General features: G+C 49.6%; 1 protein-coding gene across 2 annotated transcripts in view; it reads right to left on the bottom strand.

The window, feature by feature from the left end:
- The window catches only part of LOC140425065 (band 4.1-like protein 4B), a 574,236-nt gene that overhangs the window by 341,958 nt on the left and 212,312 nt on the right, over positions 1 to 19,966 (bottom strand). For both annotated transcript variants that reach the window (XM_072508898.1, XM_072508899.1), the window contains exon 2: positions 78 to 182. In XM_072508898.1, the coding sequence (XP_072364999.1) occupies positions 78 to 182 (105 nt within the window). The remainder of the gene's footprint in view (positions 1 to 77; positions 183 to 19,966) is intronic.

The raw sequence follows: 19,966 nt of genomic DNA, 5'->3' as shown, positions 1-19,966 counted from the left end.
TATACCATTGGAGTAACTCACTTCTAAAACAAATTTAATCTGCACTTTTTCCACCAGCATAAACAGCAGTCACTTACCGAAACCTGAAATACATCCATGAATTGCAAGCTGAAGTATTCTATCTCCACAAGGTCCAAATGGTATGCAATCTGGTCGAATAGGTCTTGACCTTTTGCACTTTTCTACAAAAGATAAAAAACATTTATGTGAAGTCAATGTTGTTTTGGAGTTTAAATTGCTTCAAAAACAGCAGAACTTTAAAAATCACCAACTTGAACTAATTAAGGCACTGAAAATACATATATGAGAAAGGTACAGAAAATAATATTATTCCTGAACATTTACCATACAACTAAAATGCGATCCACAATTCCAAAATTAGTCGTGTGCTGTGTTACAAATTTAACTCTTGGAGTATTCAATATATAAGTACAACACAAAAGAAAGAAAGGGGGGGGGATCTTTCCATGGCAAAACCGAGACATTCATTATTAATATACAGGTCAATGTATATTCCTGCAGACCTGGTGTAGAACAGTCATATATGGAGTAAAGTCCAGGTGCAAGTAAAATGTTAATTAGCCCCCCCCCCCACTTTTCTTTATTATCCCTGATATATATCATCTTGTTACAGTTTGCACAATTCCACTTCAAGCCCAGTTTAGATGCAATATTTTGGGTTGCACATTGCAGTTCAACAGAGCAAAATTTCAGTGATATGGGGCGGGATTCTCCCATTCGGCGGCAGAGTGTCCACGCCATCGGAAACACCGTGTTCCACGACGGACGCTGTGAGTACTGATACTGGCCCCTACAGGGGGCGCTGGAGCGGTTCACGACCCCGGTGTGAACTGTGCGACGCGCCAACCCGTGCATGCGCAGTGGCACCGGCGTCAAGGAGGACGTGCGCAGTGGCGCTGGCGCCAACATGCGCGGTGGCCTCCCTCAACGTGCCGGCCACGACGCAAAATGGCACGGGAGTTCAGGGGCCTGTGCGTAAGAAAATAGGCCCGGGGAGCGAGAGGCCGGCCCGCCGATCGCGGGCCAGGCCCTATCGGAGGTTCTCCCGGGGTCGGAGCCCCCCCCCCCCCACCACCACCCTCAGGCGGTACCCCGACCCTGCGCGCAGAGTTCCCGCCGGCTGCGACCAGGTGAGGACGGCGCCGGCGAGACTCTGCCTTTTTAGAGCGGCCACTCGGCCCATGGAATCGGCAGCCCGGCCGCGTAGAGCGGCCCGCAACCGGCGCCGCGCCAAACTCGCCGATGCCAATGGCGCCGATTCTCCGCTGCGCGGTGTATCGCGTGCCAGCAATGGAGCGGCATGGCGCGGTTGCGGGGATTCTCCGGCCCGGCGTGAGGCTGGGAGAATCCCGCCCAACATTTTTAAATCATCTCAATGCATCATATATATCTGCATCAACACAGATTAAACCTGAATTAGCTTACTTTTTTATAAGCATCCATATAGAAAGAAATTGATTAGAAATATGCAATTTGGCTGACTAATATTTTCTCCTCAAACTTTTCTGCAATGTGCATTACAAGAATGAAAGAACAACAGACTTTGATTAAAAGTTCCCTCTAAACGGCGCAGCCTCATGACAATCCAAAAATGACCCCACAGGCTGCAAACATATTACATGTGTTGTCAGGCACAAAGATTTAAAAGGCTTGCGCACTTTGCTTGCATTTATCGAATGCTTTATAACATCTTTAGGCTATCCCAAAACACTTTACAAGCACTAGATTACTTTTCCATCAGTTAGCGATGTACTAATGTCAAACTTTTGACACATTTTGTTCATATTAAGGTTCCACAAACAAGTGAAATGAATGATCAGTTTCTGCTGGTTGAGGGAAAACATTAGCCAGGACACAAATATTCCCTGTTCTCCTTAAACAGAGCTATGTGATCTTTAATGCCCACCTGAACAGGCAGATAGAGATCTTAGTTTGTCTTACCCTTCAACAGCTCTGACAATACAGGACTCCTTTAATAATACACTGCACTCAAACGTCAACCTAAATAATCTGTTCAGGTACACAGGAATAGTGCCCACAACACAGCGTTTCAGAAACAACTGTGGTACTAACTAAGCCAGAATCACACAAAGACTGAAGCTTATATTTTCCAAACAAGCATAACCATTAAAGATAATACAACTATATAGGCGGCACGTAGCACAGTATTTAGTCTTGTTGCTTCACAGCGCCAGTGTCCCAGTTTGATTCCCCGCTTGGGTCACTGTCTGTGTCTGCATGGGTTCTCCTTGTGTCTGCATGGGTTCTCCTTGTGTCTGCATGGGTTTCCTCCCACAATTCCCGAAAGAAGTGCTGTTTTGGACATTCTGAATTCTCCCTCCATGTACCCAAACAGACACTGGAATGTGGCGACTAGGGGCTTTTCACAGTAACTTCATTGTCGTGTTAATGTAAGCCTACTTGTGACAATAAAGAATATTAATAGAAGAGCGAATACCTGCACCACTAACCCTGGTGCACCAACCTAACACATAATTCTGCAGTCAGCATTCCTAGCACAATGAAGGTAAACTTCTGGTGCAAATTATCGCTGGAGGTTTGCCTGTTGGAGGGCAGGAAATCAGATGTTGCTGCAAAAATTAAGGCTGTTGAAACTGAAAGGAGCAGATATTGGGCAGCACCATTGCATTTGCAAAGGCGTTTTCAAGGAAGCTACAAAACACTCAATTTCTCTTTTGGGGGTCACAGAAATTATGATGGGAGGAATTGAGACACAAGAAAGGAACTCACCGAGGGACAGAGTATCACAGTACTTTCACCAGTCAGCCAGGTGGTTTCTCATCAAAATCCTTGCTAAAATCCGTACAGACGCCGTAAAATACATTGCTCTCATCAACCCTCCTCAAATTAATCAGATTAATCTGTAGCCAAGTGACAATTTATACAGCTGCTCAGAACTTTTTTCAATACTTCTCCCACCACCAAGGTTAGCAGTTAATTGGTCTATTTCTTTATTCCTTTTTAAACAACGAAAAAACTTGAACAATCCTCCAAACCAATTCCTGTAGCATGAGAGGATTGGAATATGATGGTCAGAGGCTCTTCCTTTATTTTCTAATCACATTTTTCCTGTAATGTTACCAGAATTATACAATTGTATCATATTAATGTTTTATATAGTTCCAGCATAACCTTGCTTCTCTTATGCCCTTAATATTTCCCCTCTCACTGTTCATCTTATCCAGTGGGCGGGATTCTCTCACACTAGGCCGGGCCGGAGAATCGGCGGGACGGGCGCGGATCGCGCGATGCCGCCCCGCCGATTCTCCGGAGAGCAGAGAATCGGCACCATTGGCTCTACGTGGACCTCCCCCCCACCCCGCCCCCCTGCCGATTCTTCGCCCGGGATGGGCCGAGCGGCCGCGCAAAAAATCCGAGTCCCGCCGGCGGCGTCCAAGTGTGGTCTTACCCGGCGGGACCTCGGCGTGTATGTAGGGGTCAGAATCGCTGCTCCGGAGGGCATGTTGATGCCATCGAGATACGCAATGCATTTACGACGGCGTCAACACTTAGCCTCAGGATTAGAGAATCCCGCCCAGCATTTCAAACATCTCCTCCTCTAAACTAGAACGGCTGCATCAGTTGACTCTTCTGTGAAAACAGATGTAACGTGTTCATTGAGCATCATGCCTTCATCTTCCACCTCCACACACGTTCCTATTTTGGTCAGTAATAGGTTTCCTTCGTTCGCCAATTGCTCGTCATGTATTTAGAAATCATTTTTTCATTGATTTTGCTCACCAATATATTTTCATGCCCACTTGTTAGTTTCCTTTTTTGTAATTTCACCCTTGCACTTTCTACACTCCTCTAGCTTTACTGCAATATTGAGGTCATGAGCTCTGGTCTATATTTTTCATCACTGGAGGTATTTATGGCTATGGGGTTTGAGATATACATAACATGAATAACGGAATTTTCCATTCTGCACATTAAGTGCAGCGGCTTGCGTGGAAAGCAGTGTGTTTCCTGTTGGCTGCAATGGCACGTTTTTGCACTGTATCATACGCTTCAGAGCTAATTAAATATTCGTCCATGTGAAACTTGCCGGATTGCTGGTGGGCAGCCCCTGATTCGCCCATCCTGACATGACCTCACTACTTCCTCATTCCGGGCAAAATATTTAAAATGCACCAGAGCATAGCCTCCTTCATGTCTGCAAATCAGGACTGCCTCAGGTTAGAGATGGCCCAGAAAACAAAGAAGAAAGCAGGCCCCAAACGTAGTGATGCCTTGGTGGGTCACCTGCTGGACACTGTGTCCTCACCACAATGTCCTGTACCCCTGTGATGGCCAGATCCACCAACCTCACCACTCCTGCTTGGGACGCAGTAGCAACGGTGGCTAGTGTCAACCTCATTCAAAAGAAGTCCAGCACCCAGTGCAGGAAGAGGATGCATGATCTCAATCATGTTTCCAGGGTCATTTCATTATTCTTAACTCTCAGACTCATCAGCCCATCATGCACTCGCGCAGCTCAAAGGACATCACTTCTCACTCTCAAACACACATCACATCAGGCTCATATCCTCTCGAGTTTGCATCCTAATCCTGTCCATCACTCCACTCATTACACACACATTCCAGGCATCCTTATCATCTGCCCAAGAATGCACCTTTCTCACACTCTTGCTAACTGTCTTTATGCATGATATGCTTGTGTCCCAGACTGAGGGGGGGGGGGGGGGGGGGGGGGCGGTAGAGAGCTAACCACTGTGCCGCCCCATGTGGTACCTATCTGTGGTGATTGCGCTTGCATGTCAATGCACAGGGGTCAACTCTGGCAAGTTGGTGGCCGCCATGGAGACCTTGGTCCAGGACATCAGTCCTCCACTTCTGCAGAGGCCGCACTCCCTCATTGTAGCCCTTGGTGGCATCCATCAACGGCTATCTGAGAGGGGGGTGGGGGAGGCAACTCGATCTCACTTCGCTGCTCCCTTCTCCTCAAGGAGTCAGCCAGGGGCCCTCAGGAACTGTTAGAGAGGAGGTGCACATCCTGGGGCCATCCACCCAGGTGACTCTGGCAGTTTCATCCAATCCCAATCACCACTTCCAGTGCCCACATCAGTTCCAGCTCCATGGTAGGACACCCAAGGCAGGACGGGGCCCTCCAGCTCTTGGCCCTGCAGAGGGCATCTGCCAAAGTCATCACAAATAGCAGGCTGCCTCCACCTCCACTGTAGATGTCGGGAAAGCACCAAGATATAGCAGTAGGGTTAGGAAATCTAAGAAATATTAGAATGGTGGCACAGGTGTTAACCACAAGCTTATAATGTTCACCAATGTAAATATAATGAACACATTTCATATCTACGTCTGTGTATGCTACGTCTTTATGATGAGATTTGTCTCTGTCAAACACGTGTGTCACCATGGTCCCCCGTTCCCCGTGTCCCCCGCCCCCCCCCCCGCACTTTTCGCAGAATTCATTATCGAAGAATACCCTTTAGCAGTGTGGGCGAATTTTAAGGTTATTGACAGGGGTTCTATCACCAGGGCAAAGAGCAGTGGGGACAAAGGACACCTTTGATGTGTTCCCCTGGATAAGGGCAACTACTTTGACTGTAGCGAGTTAGTGTCACACTTGCGGTAGGGGAAGTATAAAGAAGGCGAATCCATGAAGTAAATTTTGGACCAAACCCAAATTTACCCAAAATTGCAAATAGATAATCCCACGCCACCCAATCAAAAAAGTGACAATAACTTCAGGAATGGTCAAGGCAGTTAGGGAAAGTATAATGTCAAGAAGGCGACATTTGAGGGAAACTGGCGTCCCTGTACTAAACCAGTTTGGTCATCAGATCTTTTATCAGGGAGACATGGCTCCAAGTGACACGTCTGTACTTTAGCAAACAGCTTTATGTTTGCATTTAAGAGAGATAGCCACAATCTTCAGGGTCCATGTCTTTTTTGAGTATAAGCAAAACGGAAGCTTGAATCAATGTAGGGAGCAAAGAACTATGAGATAATGAATCATTAAACATATCTAGCAATAAAGGTGCAAGTTGAGTGGAGAATCTTTTATAAAAGTCAATAAGGAAGTCATAAGGGTCTGGGGCCTTATCACTTTGCAGTTGGATGAGATAACAAACTGCATTAAGTTGATGCAAAGGATCATCTAAGTCTCGGTTTCTGTCCACATCTGCAGATGGGAAGCCATTGTCATGCGATCTGACGGAAGATCAGATTTATAAAGTGATGCACGATCAATAACTCCCGAAGCGAAATAGTAGGACAATTGAAGGCTTTATTGAACTAGATGTTTCCCCCAGCAGCGCAGGTACAGAATCCAGCAGCTAGGGAAACACAGACTCTTATACTCCGCCTGTCTGGGCGGAACCAGCAGGCAGGCTCCACTAATGATCTTACAGTATCATGTACCTCCAACACCAATGATCTTACAGTATCATGTACCTCCAACCTAAGTACTGTAATACCCCTAATACAGACTACCACATTCACCCCCCGTTAAAAAAAGAGTCCGGCGGGGGTGGTGGTCTTGCGTTGTACAGTGGTGGAGGTTATGGCGGTACCTGTCAGTGGTACAGTGTTTTGCCTTTTTACATGTCATGTAAATTATTTACAGGTATTTATTTACAGATACATTTCATAATGAAGCTATTAGTCAATCGGGGGCCCTGGTCGTCCTCTGTGATTGTCGCAGTCTCGGCGGTGATGCAGGCACCGGCTCCATCATCCGTGACTCCGGGAGCATGGCGTCTTCAGCTTCATCGCCCCTGGGTGGGACCAGTGGGAGGACCGATCCCCCTGGGAAGGGGGCAGCTGTGGGGTATCCCGGTGGGAGGGTGAGTGGGGTTGGTGAGGGGGGTGTGGGTGGGGATCCCGCGGGCGCCAGGTCCCAGAGGGAGACCGTATCCTGTCGGCCGTCGGGGTACGCCACATAGGAGTACTGGGGGTTAGCATGAAGGATGTGGACCCTCTCGACCAACGGGTCTGACTTGTGCACCCGCACGTGTTTCCCCAGAATGGGTCCAGGAGCTGCCAGCCAGGTTGGGAGCGAGGTCCCGGAGGAGGACTTCCAAGGGAATATAAGGAGACGTTCATGAGGTGTTTCGTTGGTCATGGTACACAGTAGTGATCGAATGGAGTGGAGTGCATCGGGGAGGACCTCCTGCCAGCGGGAGACTGGGAGATTCCTGGACCAAAGGGCCAGTAGGACAGTCTTCCGGACCGTTCCGTTCTTTCTCTCCACCTGCCCGTTTCCCTGGGGGTTATAACTGGTCGTCCTGCTTGAAGCAATGCCCTTGCTGAGCAGGAATTGACGCAGCTCGTCGCTCATGAAGGAGGACCCCCTATCGCTGTGGACGTAGGCGGGGAAACCGAACAGAGTAAAGATGCTGTGGAGGGCTTTAATGACGGTGGCAGCGGTCATGTCAGGACAGGGGATGGCGAACGGGAACCGTGAGTACTCGTCAATCACGTTCAAGAAGTACATGTTGTGGTCGGTGGAGGGGAGGGGTCCTTTGAAGTCCATGCTGAGGCGCTCAAAAGGGCGGGAAGCCTTCACCAGGTGCGCTTTCTCTGGCCAGTAGAAGTGCGGCTTGCACTCTGCGCAGATTTGATATTTCCTGGTGACGGTCCTGACCTCCTCGATGGAGGAGGGCGGGTTGTGGGTTTTACTAAAATGGAAGAAACGAGTGACCCCCGGGTGGCAGACGTCGTGAAGGGTCCGGAGTCGGTCCATTTGTGCGTTGGCACAATTGCCGCGGGATAGGGCATCAAGAGGGTCATTGAGCTTCCCGGGACGATACAAGATCTCGTAGTTGTAAGTGGAGAGCTTGATCCTCCACCATAAGATCTTATCGTTCTTTATCTTGCCCCGCTGTGCATTATCGAACATGAAAGCTACCGACCGTTGGTCAGTGAGGAGCGTGAATCTCCTGCCGGCCAGGTAGTGCCTCCAATGCCACACAGCTTCCACTATGGTTTGGGCCTCCTTTTCAATGGAGGAATGATGAATTTTGGAGGCATGGAGGGTGCGTGAGAAGAAGGCCACGGGCCTGCCCGCTTGGTTGAGGGTGTCCGCCAGAGCTACGTCGGATGCGTCGCTTTCGACCTGGAAGGGAAGGGACTCATCGATTGCATGCATCGTGGCCTTTGCGATGTCTGCCTTTATGCAACTGAAAGTCTGGCGGGCCTCTGCCGACAGGGGGAAAACCGTGGATTGGATTAGTGGGCGGGCCTTGTCCGCATAATTGGGGACCCACTGGGCGTGATATGAGAAAAACCCCAGGCAACGTTTCAGGGCCTTGGAGCAGTGGGGGAGGGGGAACTCCATGAGGGGGCGCATGCGTTTGGGATCGGGGCCTATGACTCCATCGTGCACTACGTAGCCATGGATGGCTAGACAATCGGTGCTGAATACGCATTTCTCCTTGTTATAGGTCAGGTTAAGGAGACTGGCGGTATGGAGGAATTTGCGGAGGTTGGTGTTGTGGTCCCGCTGGTCGTGGCCGCAGATAGTGATGTTGTCGAGGTACGGAAACGTGGCCCGCAAACCGTACCGGTCAGCCATTCGGTCCATCTCCCGTTGGAAGACCGAGACCCCATTTGTGACACCGAAGGGAACCCTTAGGAAGTGGTAGAGCCGCCCATCTGCTTCGAATGCAGTGTACTTGCGGTCGTCCAGGCGAATGGGGAGCTGGTGGTAGGCGGATTTGAGGTCCACCGTGGAAAAGACCTTGTATTGTGCAATCTGACTGACCAAATCAGATATGCGGGGGAGAGGGTACGCGTCGAGCTGCGTATATCTGTTGATCATCTGACTGTAATCGATGACCATCCTGTGCTTCTCCCCGGTTTTTACAACCACCACTTGAGCTCTCCAGGGGCTGTTGCTCGCCTCGATAATACCTTCCTTCAGTAACCGCTGGACTTCCGACCTGATGAAGGTCCGGTCCTGGGCACTGTACCGCCTGCTCCTGGTGGCGACGGGTTTGCAATCGGGGGTGAAGTTTGCAAACAGTGAAGGTGGGTCGACCTTGAGGGTCGCGAGGCTGCAGACAGTGAGAGGGGGAATAGGGCCGCCGAATTTAAAAGTTAAGCTCTGGGGTTACATTGGAAGTCCAATCCCAGGAGTGTGGCAGCGCAGAGGTGAGGGAGGACGTAGAGTCAGAAATTGTTACACTCTCTTCCCTGGACTGTGAGGTTAGCTATGCAGAACCCCTTGATCTCCACAGAGTGAGACCCGGAGGCCAGGGAGATTTTCTGGTTAACTGGGTGTCTAGTGAGGGAGCAACGCCTTACTGTATTGGGGAGTATAAAGCTCTCCGTGCTCCCGGAGTCAATCAGGCAGGATGTCTTGTGTCCGTTGATGAGTCGTAGCGGTCGAAAGAGTTCAGGGCCGAGACTGGTCCAGTGTCACCGAGGCGAGTCGTGGCAGAAGCTGATGGGTCTCCTCGGGCGGTGTGCGTTCATCCGAATCGGGGTCTTGAACCTCCAGCCAAGATGACGACGCCCACGGGTCGCAAATGGCCGGGGGTGGGCAACATGGCGGCGCCCATGAATTTCACGTGGTCTCTGGGGGACAAGATGGCGGCGCCCGGGATCCGCAGGTGGCTCGCGAGATCTAAGATGGCGGCATCCATGGGCCGCACATGGCCTGCGAAGAGGGGAATGACGGCGGCCCCGGTTAGCCTGCGGAGACAGTGCTGACCGCCCTGGCCTGGCATACCGCCATGAAGTGCCCCTTCTTCCCACGGCCCTTGCAAGTTGCGGATCAGGCCGGGCAGCATTGCCGGGGGTGCTTGGCTTGTCCGCAAAAATAACATCGGGGCCCCCCAGGGTTGCCTGGCAGCTGCCCGGCACAAGCTTGTGGGGGGTTGGGGGATGTGTCGGAATCGGCTGCGGGTGGGGTCCATGCTTCGCACGGTCGGGGACGTACGCTCGGGCGTCGCGGGAGGCTACGTCTAAAGAGCTTGCGAGTGCCCGTGCCTCCTTGAGACCCAGCATCTCCTTTTCCAGCAGCCGCTGGCGGATCTGCGAGGACAGCATACCTACAACGAAGACGTCCCGGATTAAACGTTTGGTGTGGTCGTTGGCTGAAACTTGCGGACAGTCACAGTTCCTACCTAGTACTAGCAGTGCGCGGTAGAATTCGTCTAGCGATTCCCCCGGAATTTGTCGTCTGGTAGCTAGAAGATGTCGGACGTAAATCTGATTTACTAGCCGAATGCAGTGTCTTTTTAACAGGGTCATCACGGCCTCGAAACCGTCTGCGTCCTCGATGAGCGTGTAGATTTCTCGGTCCTCCGTGGGTGTAGTCGTGGCCATCCTGATGTATCCGCTGAAACACGCCAGCCAGTGTTTAAAGGTTGCCGCTGAGTTTGCCGCATGGGAGCTAAGTTGTAGACACTCCGGCTTGATGCGGAGCTCCATTCTTCAAATCTAGTTCAATAAATTGATGCACGATCAATAACCCCCGAAGAGAGATAGTAGGACAATTGAAGGCTTTATTGAACTAGATGTTTCCCCCAGCAGCGCAGGTACAGAATGCAGCAGCTAGGGAAACACAGACTCTTATACTCCGCCTGTCTGGGCGGAATCAGCAGGCAGGCTCCACTAATGATCTTACAGTATCAGGTACCTCCAACACCAATGATCTTTCAGTGTCAGGTACCTCTAACCTAGGCACCGTAATACCCCTAATACAGACTACGACATAAAGGTTATGATAAAAGGGAGCAAAGGTTAAATTAATGTAAGAGGGGTCAGGGCTAAGATTATGGAAGGAATGATAGATCTTGGAGATAAATCAAGAAGCATATTGGCACCTGAGCTGGTGAGCTTGTAGGTGGTCAGCTCTGTCCCCAGGACATGTGCACAGCTTTATTTGTGGAAAGTAAGTCAAATTGTGTCTGGAGCTGTAGCCTGTCTGCATATAACTCAGGGGTGGGGACTAAAATGGATAACCTCATACTTACCCATGTTAAACTCCATCTGCCAAATTTTGACCCACTCACATAAATCATCAATATCGATTTGTAAATTTCATATTTCCTCATTGTAACTTACTATCCCATCTGTTTTAGTGTCATCTGCAAATTTGGCTATTGCACCTTCTATCCTTATATCCAAGTCATTAATATAGATTGTAAGTAGTCAGGGCTCAGGGGACCGAATCCTGTGGCACCCCACTAGCTACATCTTGCCAACCAGTAAAGGACCCATTTATCCTGACTCTCTGCCTTCTGTCAGTTAGCCAGTCTTGTATCCAAGTTAATAATTACCCCTAACCCTATGTGATCTAACCTTGTGTATAAGCCTTTTGTGCAGCACTTTCTCAAATACCTTTTGGAAGCAGATATACAACATCTACAGGATCCCCATTATCAATTCTAGTAAATTACTCAAATACGATATATGCTTCATAAAACCATGCTAACTCTGATAGATTGAGTTTTGACTTTCTAAATGTCTTGTTATTACTTCCTTAATAATGGTTTCTAACTATTTTCCATTGACAGTTGTTAAACTAACTGGTCTACAGTTTCCCAATTTCTGCCTCCCTCCCTTTTTGAATAAGAGCATTATATTAGCATTTTTCCAATCCACTGGAACCTTTCCCGCATCTAGGGAATATTGGAATACAAGAACCAATGCATCCACTATCTCCACTGCCACTTCCTTTAAGACCCTAGGATGTAGGCCATCAGGCCCTGGGGTCTTGCCTGCCTTCAATCCCAATAGGGTGTTTAGTGCATTTTCCATATTGATGATGATCGTTCTAAGTTCCTCCCTTTCTATTACCTCTGCATTACTATTGGGATGGTACTAGTATCCTCCACTGTGAAAACTGAGGCAAAATATTGATTTAGTGTCTCCGCCATTTCTTTGTTCCCCACTATTAACTCCCTGGTCTTATCCTCCAAGGGACCAACATTCACTTTAGCTAGTCTCTTCCCTTTTATAAACTTATAGATGTTTTTGCTCTTTTTAAAATATTTTGTGCTTTCATAATTTACCTTTGTTCTTTTTATTACTTTTTTAGTTACCCTTTGTTGATCTTTAAAAGTTTCCCAATCTTCCAACCTGCCAGTGGCCTTTGCAATATGATGCATCTCAGTTTTTGTCTTTGTTAGCTTTAACTTCCTTGCTTAGCCATGGAAGTTTCTTCCCCCCTTATAATCTTTCTTCCTCTCTGGAATATATTTTAATTGGGAGGAATTGAATATCTCGTTAAACATCTACCACTGTTCATCAACCGTCCTACCTTTTAGTCTTCCTGCACAATCCACTAGGGCCAAATCTGTCCTAATGCCGACATCATTACCTTTGCTTAGCTCCAGGATGCTAGTGTGGGACTCCAGGTTCTTGCCCCCAAACTGAATTTGAAATTCTATCATGCTACAATCATTCGTCCCGAAAGGATCCTTAACTATGAGATCATTAATTAATCCCTCCTCACTGCACAATACCAAATCCAAAATAGTCTGTTCCCTTGTTGGTTCCATAACATAATGTTCCAAGAAACAATCTCTAATAATTCAATGAATTCTCCCTCGAGGCTACCCTTGCCAATTTGATTAATCCAGTCTATATGCATATTAAAATCACCCTTGATCATTGTCGTACCTTTCGTACAAGCCTCCAATATTTCCTGCTGTACTGTGCCCCACTGTGGAACTACTGTTTGGTCCTATATATTACTTGCACCAGGGACTTCTTGCTTTGCTACTTCGTATTTCTATCCAGACTAATTCCACATCTTGATCTCCAGTGCCTATAGCATTTTGCACCACAGCACTGATCCCTTCATTTACTAGCAAAGCTATAGCACCTCCTTTTCCTTTCTGTCTATCCTTTAGAAATACTGAGTACCCATTGGATATTTAACTCCCAGTCTCCATGTAGCCATGTCTCACTAATCACCACCAAATCACATCCCTTGGTCTCTATTTGCACTGTTAACTCATTCATTTTATTCTGAATGCTTTGTGCATTCAGACAGTCTGTTCTATTATCAAATTTCCCTACCCTTGTCTGATTCCTTGGTGCAATATGACGTTCGCATGTTCTGTTCCTTCCTTTGATTTTCTAGTAGCAATCCACCTCACCACCACCCTGTGCCTTCTCCTTTAACTTTGGTTTTCTCATTTTCCATGCACCCGAACACCCACACCCCAGCCATTCAGTTTAAAACCCTATCTACAGCCCACGGACTCTGGTCCCAGCATGATTCAGGTGAAGACTGTCCCACCGGAACAGCTCCCTCTTTCCGCAGTACTGGTACCAATGTCCCATGAATGTCCCATGAATTTGAACCTATTTCTCCCACACTTACGTTTGAGCATTTACCTCTTCAATCTTATTTACCTCTTCAATCTTGACCTGTGTCAATTAGCCTGCGGTTCAGGTAGTAATCCGGAGATGATTACCTTTTTGGTTCTGCTTTTTAATTTAGCCCCAAGTAGCTCATATTCCCTCAGCCGAAACTCTACCTATGTCATTGGTAGCAAAGTGGACCAAGACAGCCGAATCGTTCCCCTCCTATTCCAAATTCCTTTGGAGCCCAGATGAGATATCCTGAATCTTGGCACCAGGTAGGCAACACTACCTTTGTGACGCTCCATCCTGGTCACAGAGAACAGTGTCTATGCCCCTAATTACACTAACCCGGTTTACGACAACGGCCCCAATTTACCCGACTTGGTGATGAATGAGACCATTGAATCTTGTGACATTCGCAACGCTCGAGACGTCTTGTGAGATTCATCCGAACCTCGCGAGACCCCAAGATCTGTATCTCACCCTCGCTGGGTGAGATCCAGACATGTAAATTTAAATGAGCCATTAGGTCTAGATTCCCCCACCACCCGGGAATGAACAGCCGTCCCAGGGAAGCCTGGGCCGGGTGCCTTTAGTACTGGTCCACACAAATGTGGACCATGTGTAATGGCATCTGGGGGGAATCATAGGCCAATACAAACCCCTGGGTGGTTGGGGACAGTGCATTGCCACCTTGCCCTCCTTCTGACACCCGGGCACCATGGCACGGCCGCACTGGTGCTGCCAGGGTGCTCGGATGGCAGTGCCAGGGTGCCCATTTGGCAGGGTGGCACAGCCACAGGTCTTGGCCTGAGGGGGGCCATGACAATGAAAGCGGGGGGTGAAGGGGAGTATGAAGAAGGGAAAGTATGAAGGGTGGGGATGTGAAGGTCAGATATGAAGGGGCCTCTTAAAGGTTGGTGGGGTTAAGGATGGGTGTATGAAGGGGGGTGGGGCGAAAGGAGGTGGGGAAGTTTGAAAGGGGGGCCCTCAGCGACCCCATATCAGAGTGTCTTCACTTGGGGGGTTATGCCCGTGTGTGTGGAGGTTGACATTGTCCATAGATGGATTGGGGGGGGGGGGGGGGGGGTCCCTCAAGCTTACTTAGAGATTAGGACACCCCTTAAAATTGGGGGCTCAATCTCCGAGGAGCGGGTCTCATCAGCAAATCTAGCTCCGCGGTGTTGAAAACATTTCTAAGTATGGGCTTAACGTGGGAGAAACTCCCCAATGCCCAAAACAATGACTACGGGCGCGATCTACCAGCCTCATCACACTGGACAAGAGAACAAGTGGGCTGGTTAGATAGTGGGAGGCGCCAAAATCAGGAACCACGGAGGGTGCCAATCGTTTTCCAATCTAATTGGCCCACTACCGTTCGGGACATCAGGATCCCACCATGGTGTGACAAGAAACCAACAATCACCAATTAAGAGCAATCTCCATCCCATTAACAGGAAGGACCCCCTATTGAATAGCCCCCCGTGATCTAACCGCCTCCCTAGCGAGCATCATGTGGGCGTTGTTTAGTACACCTATTTAGAAACGTGAATCTGGTGGAGTAGCTGCTATGGCAATCCGAGGAGGTGAGTAGCGATTTTGGATATTGGGCACTTAGCTTGGGGACACTGGAGCTGGAACCGCTGCGCTGGTGTGGGGGGGGGGGTTAATGGGTCGTCCTGTGCCCGCAGGCCCCACATGCCACCTCCCTGGATGATGCGGAGGAGGAAGATACCCGCTCCTGGTGGCCACCAAGGTCACCACAGCCCTCGGGATCATTCCAGGGCTCAAGTGGCGACTTGTGTGGCATCTTCCAGCCTACAGCCCACAAGTGCATCCGTGAAGTCACAGATGCCTGTTTGCCCGGGCACCCAACTACATAAACTTTGACCTGGACCAAGCACAAGAAGATGCCCGGGCAGCAGGATTCTCTGCTATCTCCAGAATGCCACAGGAAGTAATAGATGATGCTGTGCACTCTGGGTGGTCCAGGTGCGCCCTTCTTTAACAGGAAGGGGTTCCGCTCCCTGAAGGTCTAGCGTGTGGACGACCATCACATGCAGATCATTCACGTGTGTACATGCTTCCCAGGGAGTATGCCTGGGGCAATTGAAGATCCCCGGCATCTTTGAGTGATACCCCAGGGTGACCAGTTGGTTCTTGGGAGATAAGGAGTTTAGGTCCTGGCTAATGACACCAGTACGGATGCTGGTGGCCGATGCAGAGACCCGATAATAACGAGGCCCATGTGGCTACCCGATCTGTCATTGAATGGTGCATCGGACTGCTGAAAATGCGGTTCCGATGCCTCGACTGCTCTGGTGGTGCACTGGAGTACACCCCCCGAGGGTCGCTCGCTTAGTCGTGGTCCACTACATGGCACAGCAGCAGGGTGACATGAGATGGAAGAGGAGGAACATGCTTCCACCTCGGAGGAGGACGATGAGGAGCCATGGGACCAGGAAGGGCTGGAGGACAAGCTCGGGAAGAGCCGCGCGACCAGCCAGAGGATGGAGGACAAGCGGAAGCGGTGAGGGTCCAGGAGGCCCAGAAGACCAAGGAGGTCCTCATCCTCGCCGCTTCACATAGGGTGTGGTTTCGTCCATCATCTCTCCCCCTCTCCCACCCACCGTTCTCCCACCTTGTCCCAAACCCATCACCTCACCTTGCCCCCCCATCTCAGCTCCCCCCCTCCCCCCCCCAGCAATACTGCCACCCAGTACCAACCCACCCCCCAATCCCCCAGGGTTTGTATTACATTACTCCAGGATGATGGGCCTGTGTCGGCATGTCAGTGAGTTAATATACGAGGCAGGAGAGTGATGATAACCGCTGTGTGCTGAACTCTGGGACTTCTCAATCTAAGCCATAGTGTGACTCAGGTCTATCTGCTGAGTGCATGCTCAAACCCATCACCTGCATGTGGTATGCTGGGGATAGGCGGGGGGTGCAGGTCCGGTAGCAGGGAGCCTGTGGGCTGGGGCCTGGGGAGGGCAAATGAGGAGGGGGCGTAGACCGGCCCACAGTGCAGAGTAACGCGAGAGGCTTCACATGCTTCCGGTGCAACCTATGTTTAATGGTATACAAGTACAATAGTGACCCCAACTGTCCGTAGGTACCGATTGTGCCCCCAATGCACTCTCAATGATCCACATTCTTCCTAGCCCTTCGAGCTCTACCGCTACGCCTCAGTGTTTTCCAAGGATGCACATCAGAGGTGGGGGAGCCTGCTTCCTATCACATCCTGTGGCCTTTGATGCCTTTGGCGGGATCCTCCGGAGAGCCCCTGCCAACTTGCCGGTGGCACAGGCCTTGTTGTGCCACCTTGTTCTGCACGCTGACCCCAAGGCACGTCGTGGTCAGAGGGTTGGACTCGGGAGGGCTGTTGGACTCGGGAGGGCTGTTGACCGCCATCGTCGCTGTGTAGGGGGGGGGCTCCGGATCGGCCTCCAGCAATCCCGCCTCCTGAATGGTGTCCGTAGGGCCCTGGAGGGAGGGGCAGCTGGATTGGGCTCTGGTAGCCCCTGCGTCATCCGACTCTGCCAGACTTGGCAGCTCCCCAATGTCTGCACCATGGTGTTGATGCCCTCAGCGATGCTCCTCTGTGAGCAGGCCACTCTCTGCAGTGCCTTGCCAATGTCCATCTACATCTGGGGCACAGTCCTCAGTGATCAGGACACGCTCAGGAATGCCTCAGCAATGCTCACCTGAGACTGGGACACGTCCCCCAGCGACTGGGATATGCTGACGAGGCGCTCAGCCATGGCTGTCACTCATGGAGTCACACCTTGGGCACCACCATTCATGCTGTTGACGTAGTGCTCCAGGCTCTCCACTGCAGTTGCCCCACTAGCACACACATTGTGCCACGCATTGCTGCCGCTATTTCCTGCGCCCGTAACCTTTGGGACTCCTCCAATTGGCTAAGGACCTGTTGGAGTGTCACTGATATCTCCCTCTGAATCTCACGGCCGCACCCTATCGATTGTATCATCTCTGGGATAGCCTGGTCCAGAGGTTCAGCATCAGAATGGACTCAGCTGGCTCCTGGGATCCAGCAGACCTCTGTCTGCTGTCTCACCTGGACGTTCCTGCCTCCACCTGATGTGCATTTGGGTCAGCTGTTGAGAAACTCCTGGCATTTTCCAATCGCTACCACAGTTCTAACGAATTTGGTTAGATCCACACCGCAAATGTAGTTGAATAGGGGTGTGGATCTCAACCAAAGAGCCGGCAAAAAACACTCCACCAAACTCACCCAAAATTACGCTTAGAAATTGTTTGGTTGAATTGCGCCCTACATTTCTCTTCTCGCTCCCCCACTTGAACGGCTCCCTGTACCACGGTACTGTGGTTAGTTTGTTCATCCTTCCTACAGTCCCCATTATCGCCCACACAGGGAGCAAGAACAAACCTGTTGGACAAGGGCAAGGGCTGAGGCTACTGAAACCCTCCTATCTTTTGGATCCCTCTACCTGCCTCACCCATAGTCACATCCACCTGTCTCTGACCACTGGCCAAATCCAAGATTGCTAACCAAAGGGGATGAGTGCCTCCTGAAACACAGCATCCAGTAACTCCCCCCCCTCCCTGATGTGTTGCAGTGTCTGAAGTTCAGACTCCAGCTCATCAACTCTGAGCCGAAGTTCCTCAAGTAACCAAGACCTGTTGCAGACATGCTCACTGGGAACCATAATGGGGCCTACTGGCTCTCACATCATGCAGGTACAACACATCGCCTGGCTCTGCATCACTATTTTATTTTGTTCGTTTTTACTTTTAAATTTCCAACTGGTTTTTCAATTTTGTAATTTGTAAAAGATTTTTCTTTTTTTGACCTTTAATCTGAAACATAGAACAGGTAATATAAATTAGCAGCTTCTTACCAGCCAATGAATTTATCGTTTTCTTATGACGTCATTTCTGGAGGTTTTGTTCAACTTAGCCCACTGCCCGAGTAGAGGTGTGTCTCCCACAAGTCCGGCTGTCTCTGCTCCTCCCTCTTTCACCAAACTCCCCTTTTCACCAAACTTCAACTGTACTCTCTCTGGTACAACAAGACAGCACTCAGTCCTCCTCATTAGCTCCTCATCTTTGCAGCAATGGAACTGGACTACAATGGGTCATGGGGGTGGGGGGTCTCCAGGGCGAGGTTTTGGCCGAAGGTTATCTTCACTCATCACCTTTTTGAATAATTCTGATAAAAACTGTGTTGGGGCTCAGCCTTCAATCCCATCTGGTATACCAACAATGCGTAGGTTTTATCGTATTGACCAGTTTTCCAGGTCATCGACTTTGGCACACAACAACATGATCTCCTTAATCGCCACAGTCGGCCTCAAATGGCAGTGTACGGATCCGGTCGCTGTGGTCTGTAAGGACTGTATCAATGTCGGTAAAGGTGCTGGCATGAAATATATTCTTCCAATATATTTTTCAGCTCCAGAGCCAAACTTCGTCAGGACATGTCGAACTCAGCGACCTGAATTTCACTCAGAGTTTTGGTCGTTAGAAGCACGAGGAAGCTGGCTGCCATCTTAGCTGTCGCTTAGACAGCCAGCTCAGCTTCACCCACACTCTGACATCACTGCAGTTATTTGATAAACACCCATTTCTTAAAGGTACATCCACTACAGCTATTTGATGAACACCCATTTCTTAAAGGTACATCTACTACAGCTATTTGATAAACACCCAGTTCTTAAAGGTACTCTCTCATGAAAAATTTTTGCGGCGACAAATAACAACATACTGGCGTACTGAGAAAGAACTTGTAAAAAGAATCACCGGAAAAATCCCACATGCGCGTCCCCTACATCGCACAACAGGAAGTCCAGTGTTGGTGTTCTTATAGCAGAGAAGGTTAAGGTCAGGTTAATTGGGTTATTCAAAATTCTGAGACGTTTGAGAGCAAAGGTGGAGAAACTGTTTCCTCTGGCAAATAGGTTGGTAACAAAGTACATACATTTGAAAGAACTGGAGAGGACAATAAGGAGAATTTTGTTTCCACAAAGGAGATTGCTAAGATCTGGAAAACACTATCTCAATCAATGAATGTATGGAAATTTTCAAAGAGCTGTTGTACGTGTACTTGAAGAGGACCGATTTGTAGGGTAATGGGGGAAATATTAGGGGCGTAGAACTAAATTGGACAACTTTTCCCAGCAGGCAGCAGCGACATGAAAGGCTGAGTAGTCTCCTATGTGAGATATGATTCTATCGCAAAATGTGCGCAAGGTGACGGTGGATGCGGGTTTGAGACGACAGCTGCTGGTTCCTTTACATGGGCGTATCAGCACTATGCTGCATGACAGGTGCAGGTGTCCTTTGTAGCCACGTAAAATGGCTGATTCCCGATTAGAATGGTCAAACCCCGATTTAAAATGGCGAACGGAAGAGGCTGATGGGAAAATCAGCCAACAGGACTCAAAAGGACAGCTGCAGGTAAAACAGTGTATTCACCTCTGGGGAAGTCAGTCCAGACCGATACCTGCAGCCATCAACATCACAACAACCCAGCCATCTGCATTTTAATCAGCCATCCCCGGGAACAATTGCTACAAATTAGCAACATAAAGTCGACCCAAACCTTTCGGCACCAGCAGGGGCTGACACAAAGAAAGGTAAACGACCACCC

This window comes from Scyliorhinus torazame, chromosome 6 (genome assembly GCF_047496885.1).
Source record: "Scyliorhinus torazame isolate Kashiwa2021f chromosome 6, sScyTor2.1, whole genome shotgun sequence".
Taxonomy (NCBI): domain Eukaryota; kingdom Metazoa; phylum Chordata; class Chondrichthyes; order Carcharhiniformes; family Scyliorhinidae; genus Scyliorhinus; species Scyliorhinus torazame.
The sequence above is the reverse complement of the archived record's forward strand: the minus strand, read 5'-3'. Positions and strand labels throughout refer to the sequence as shown.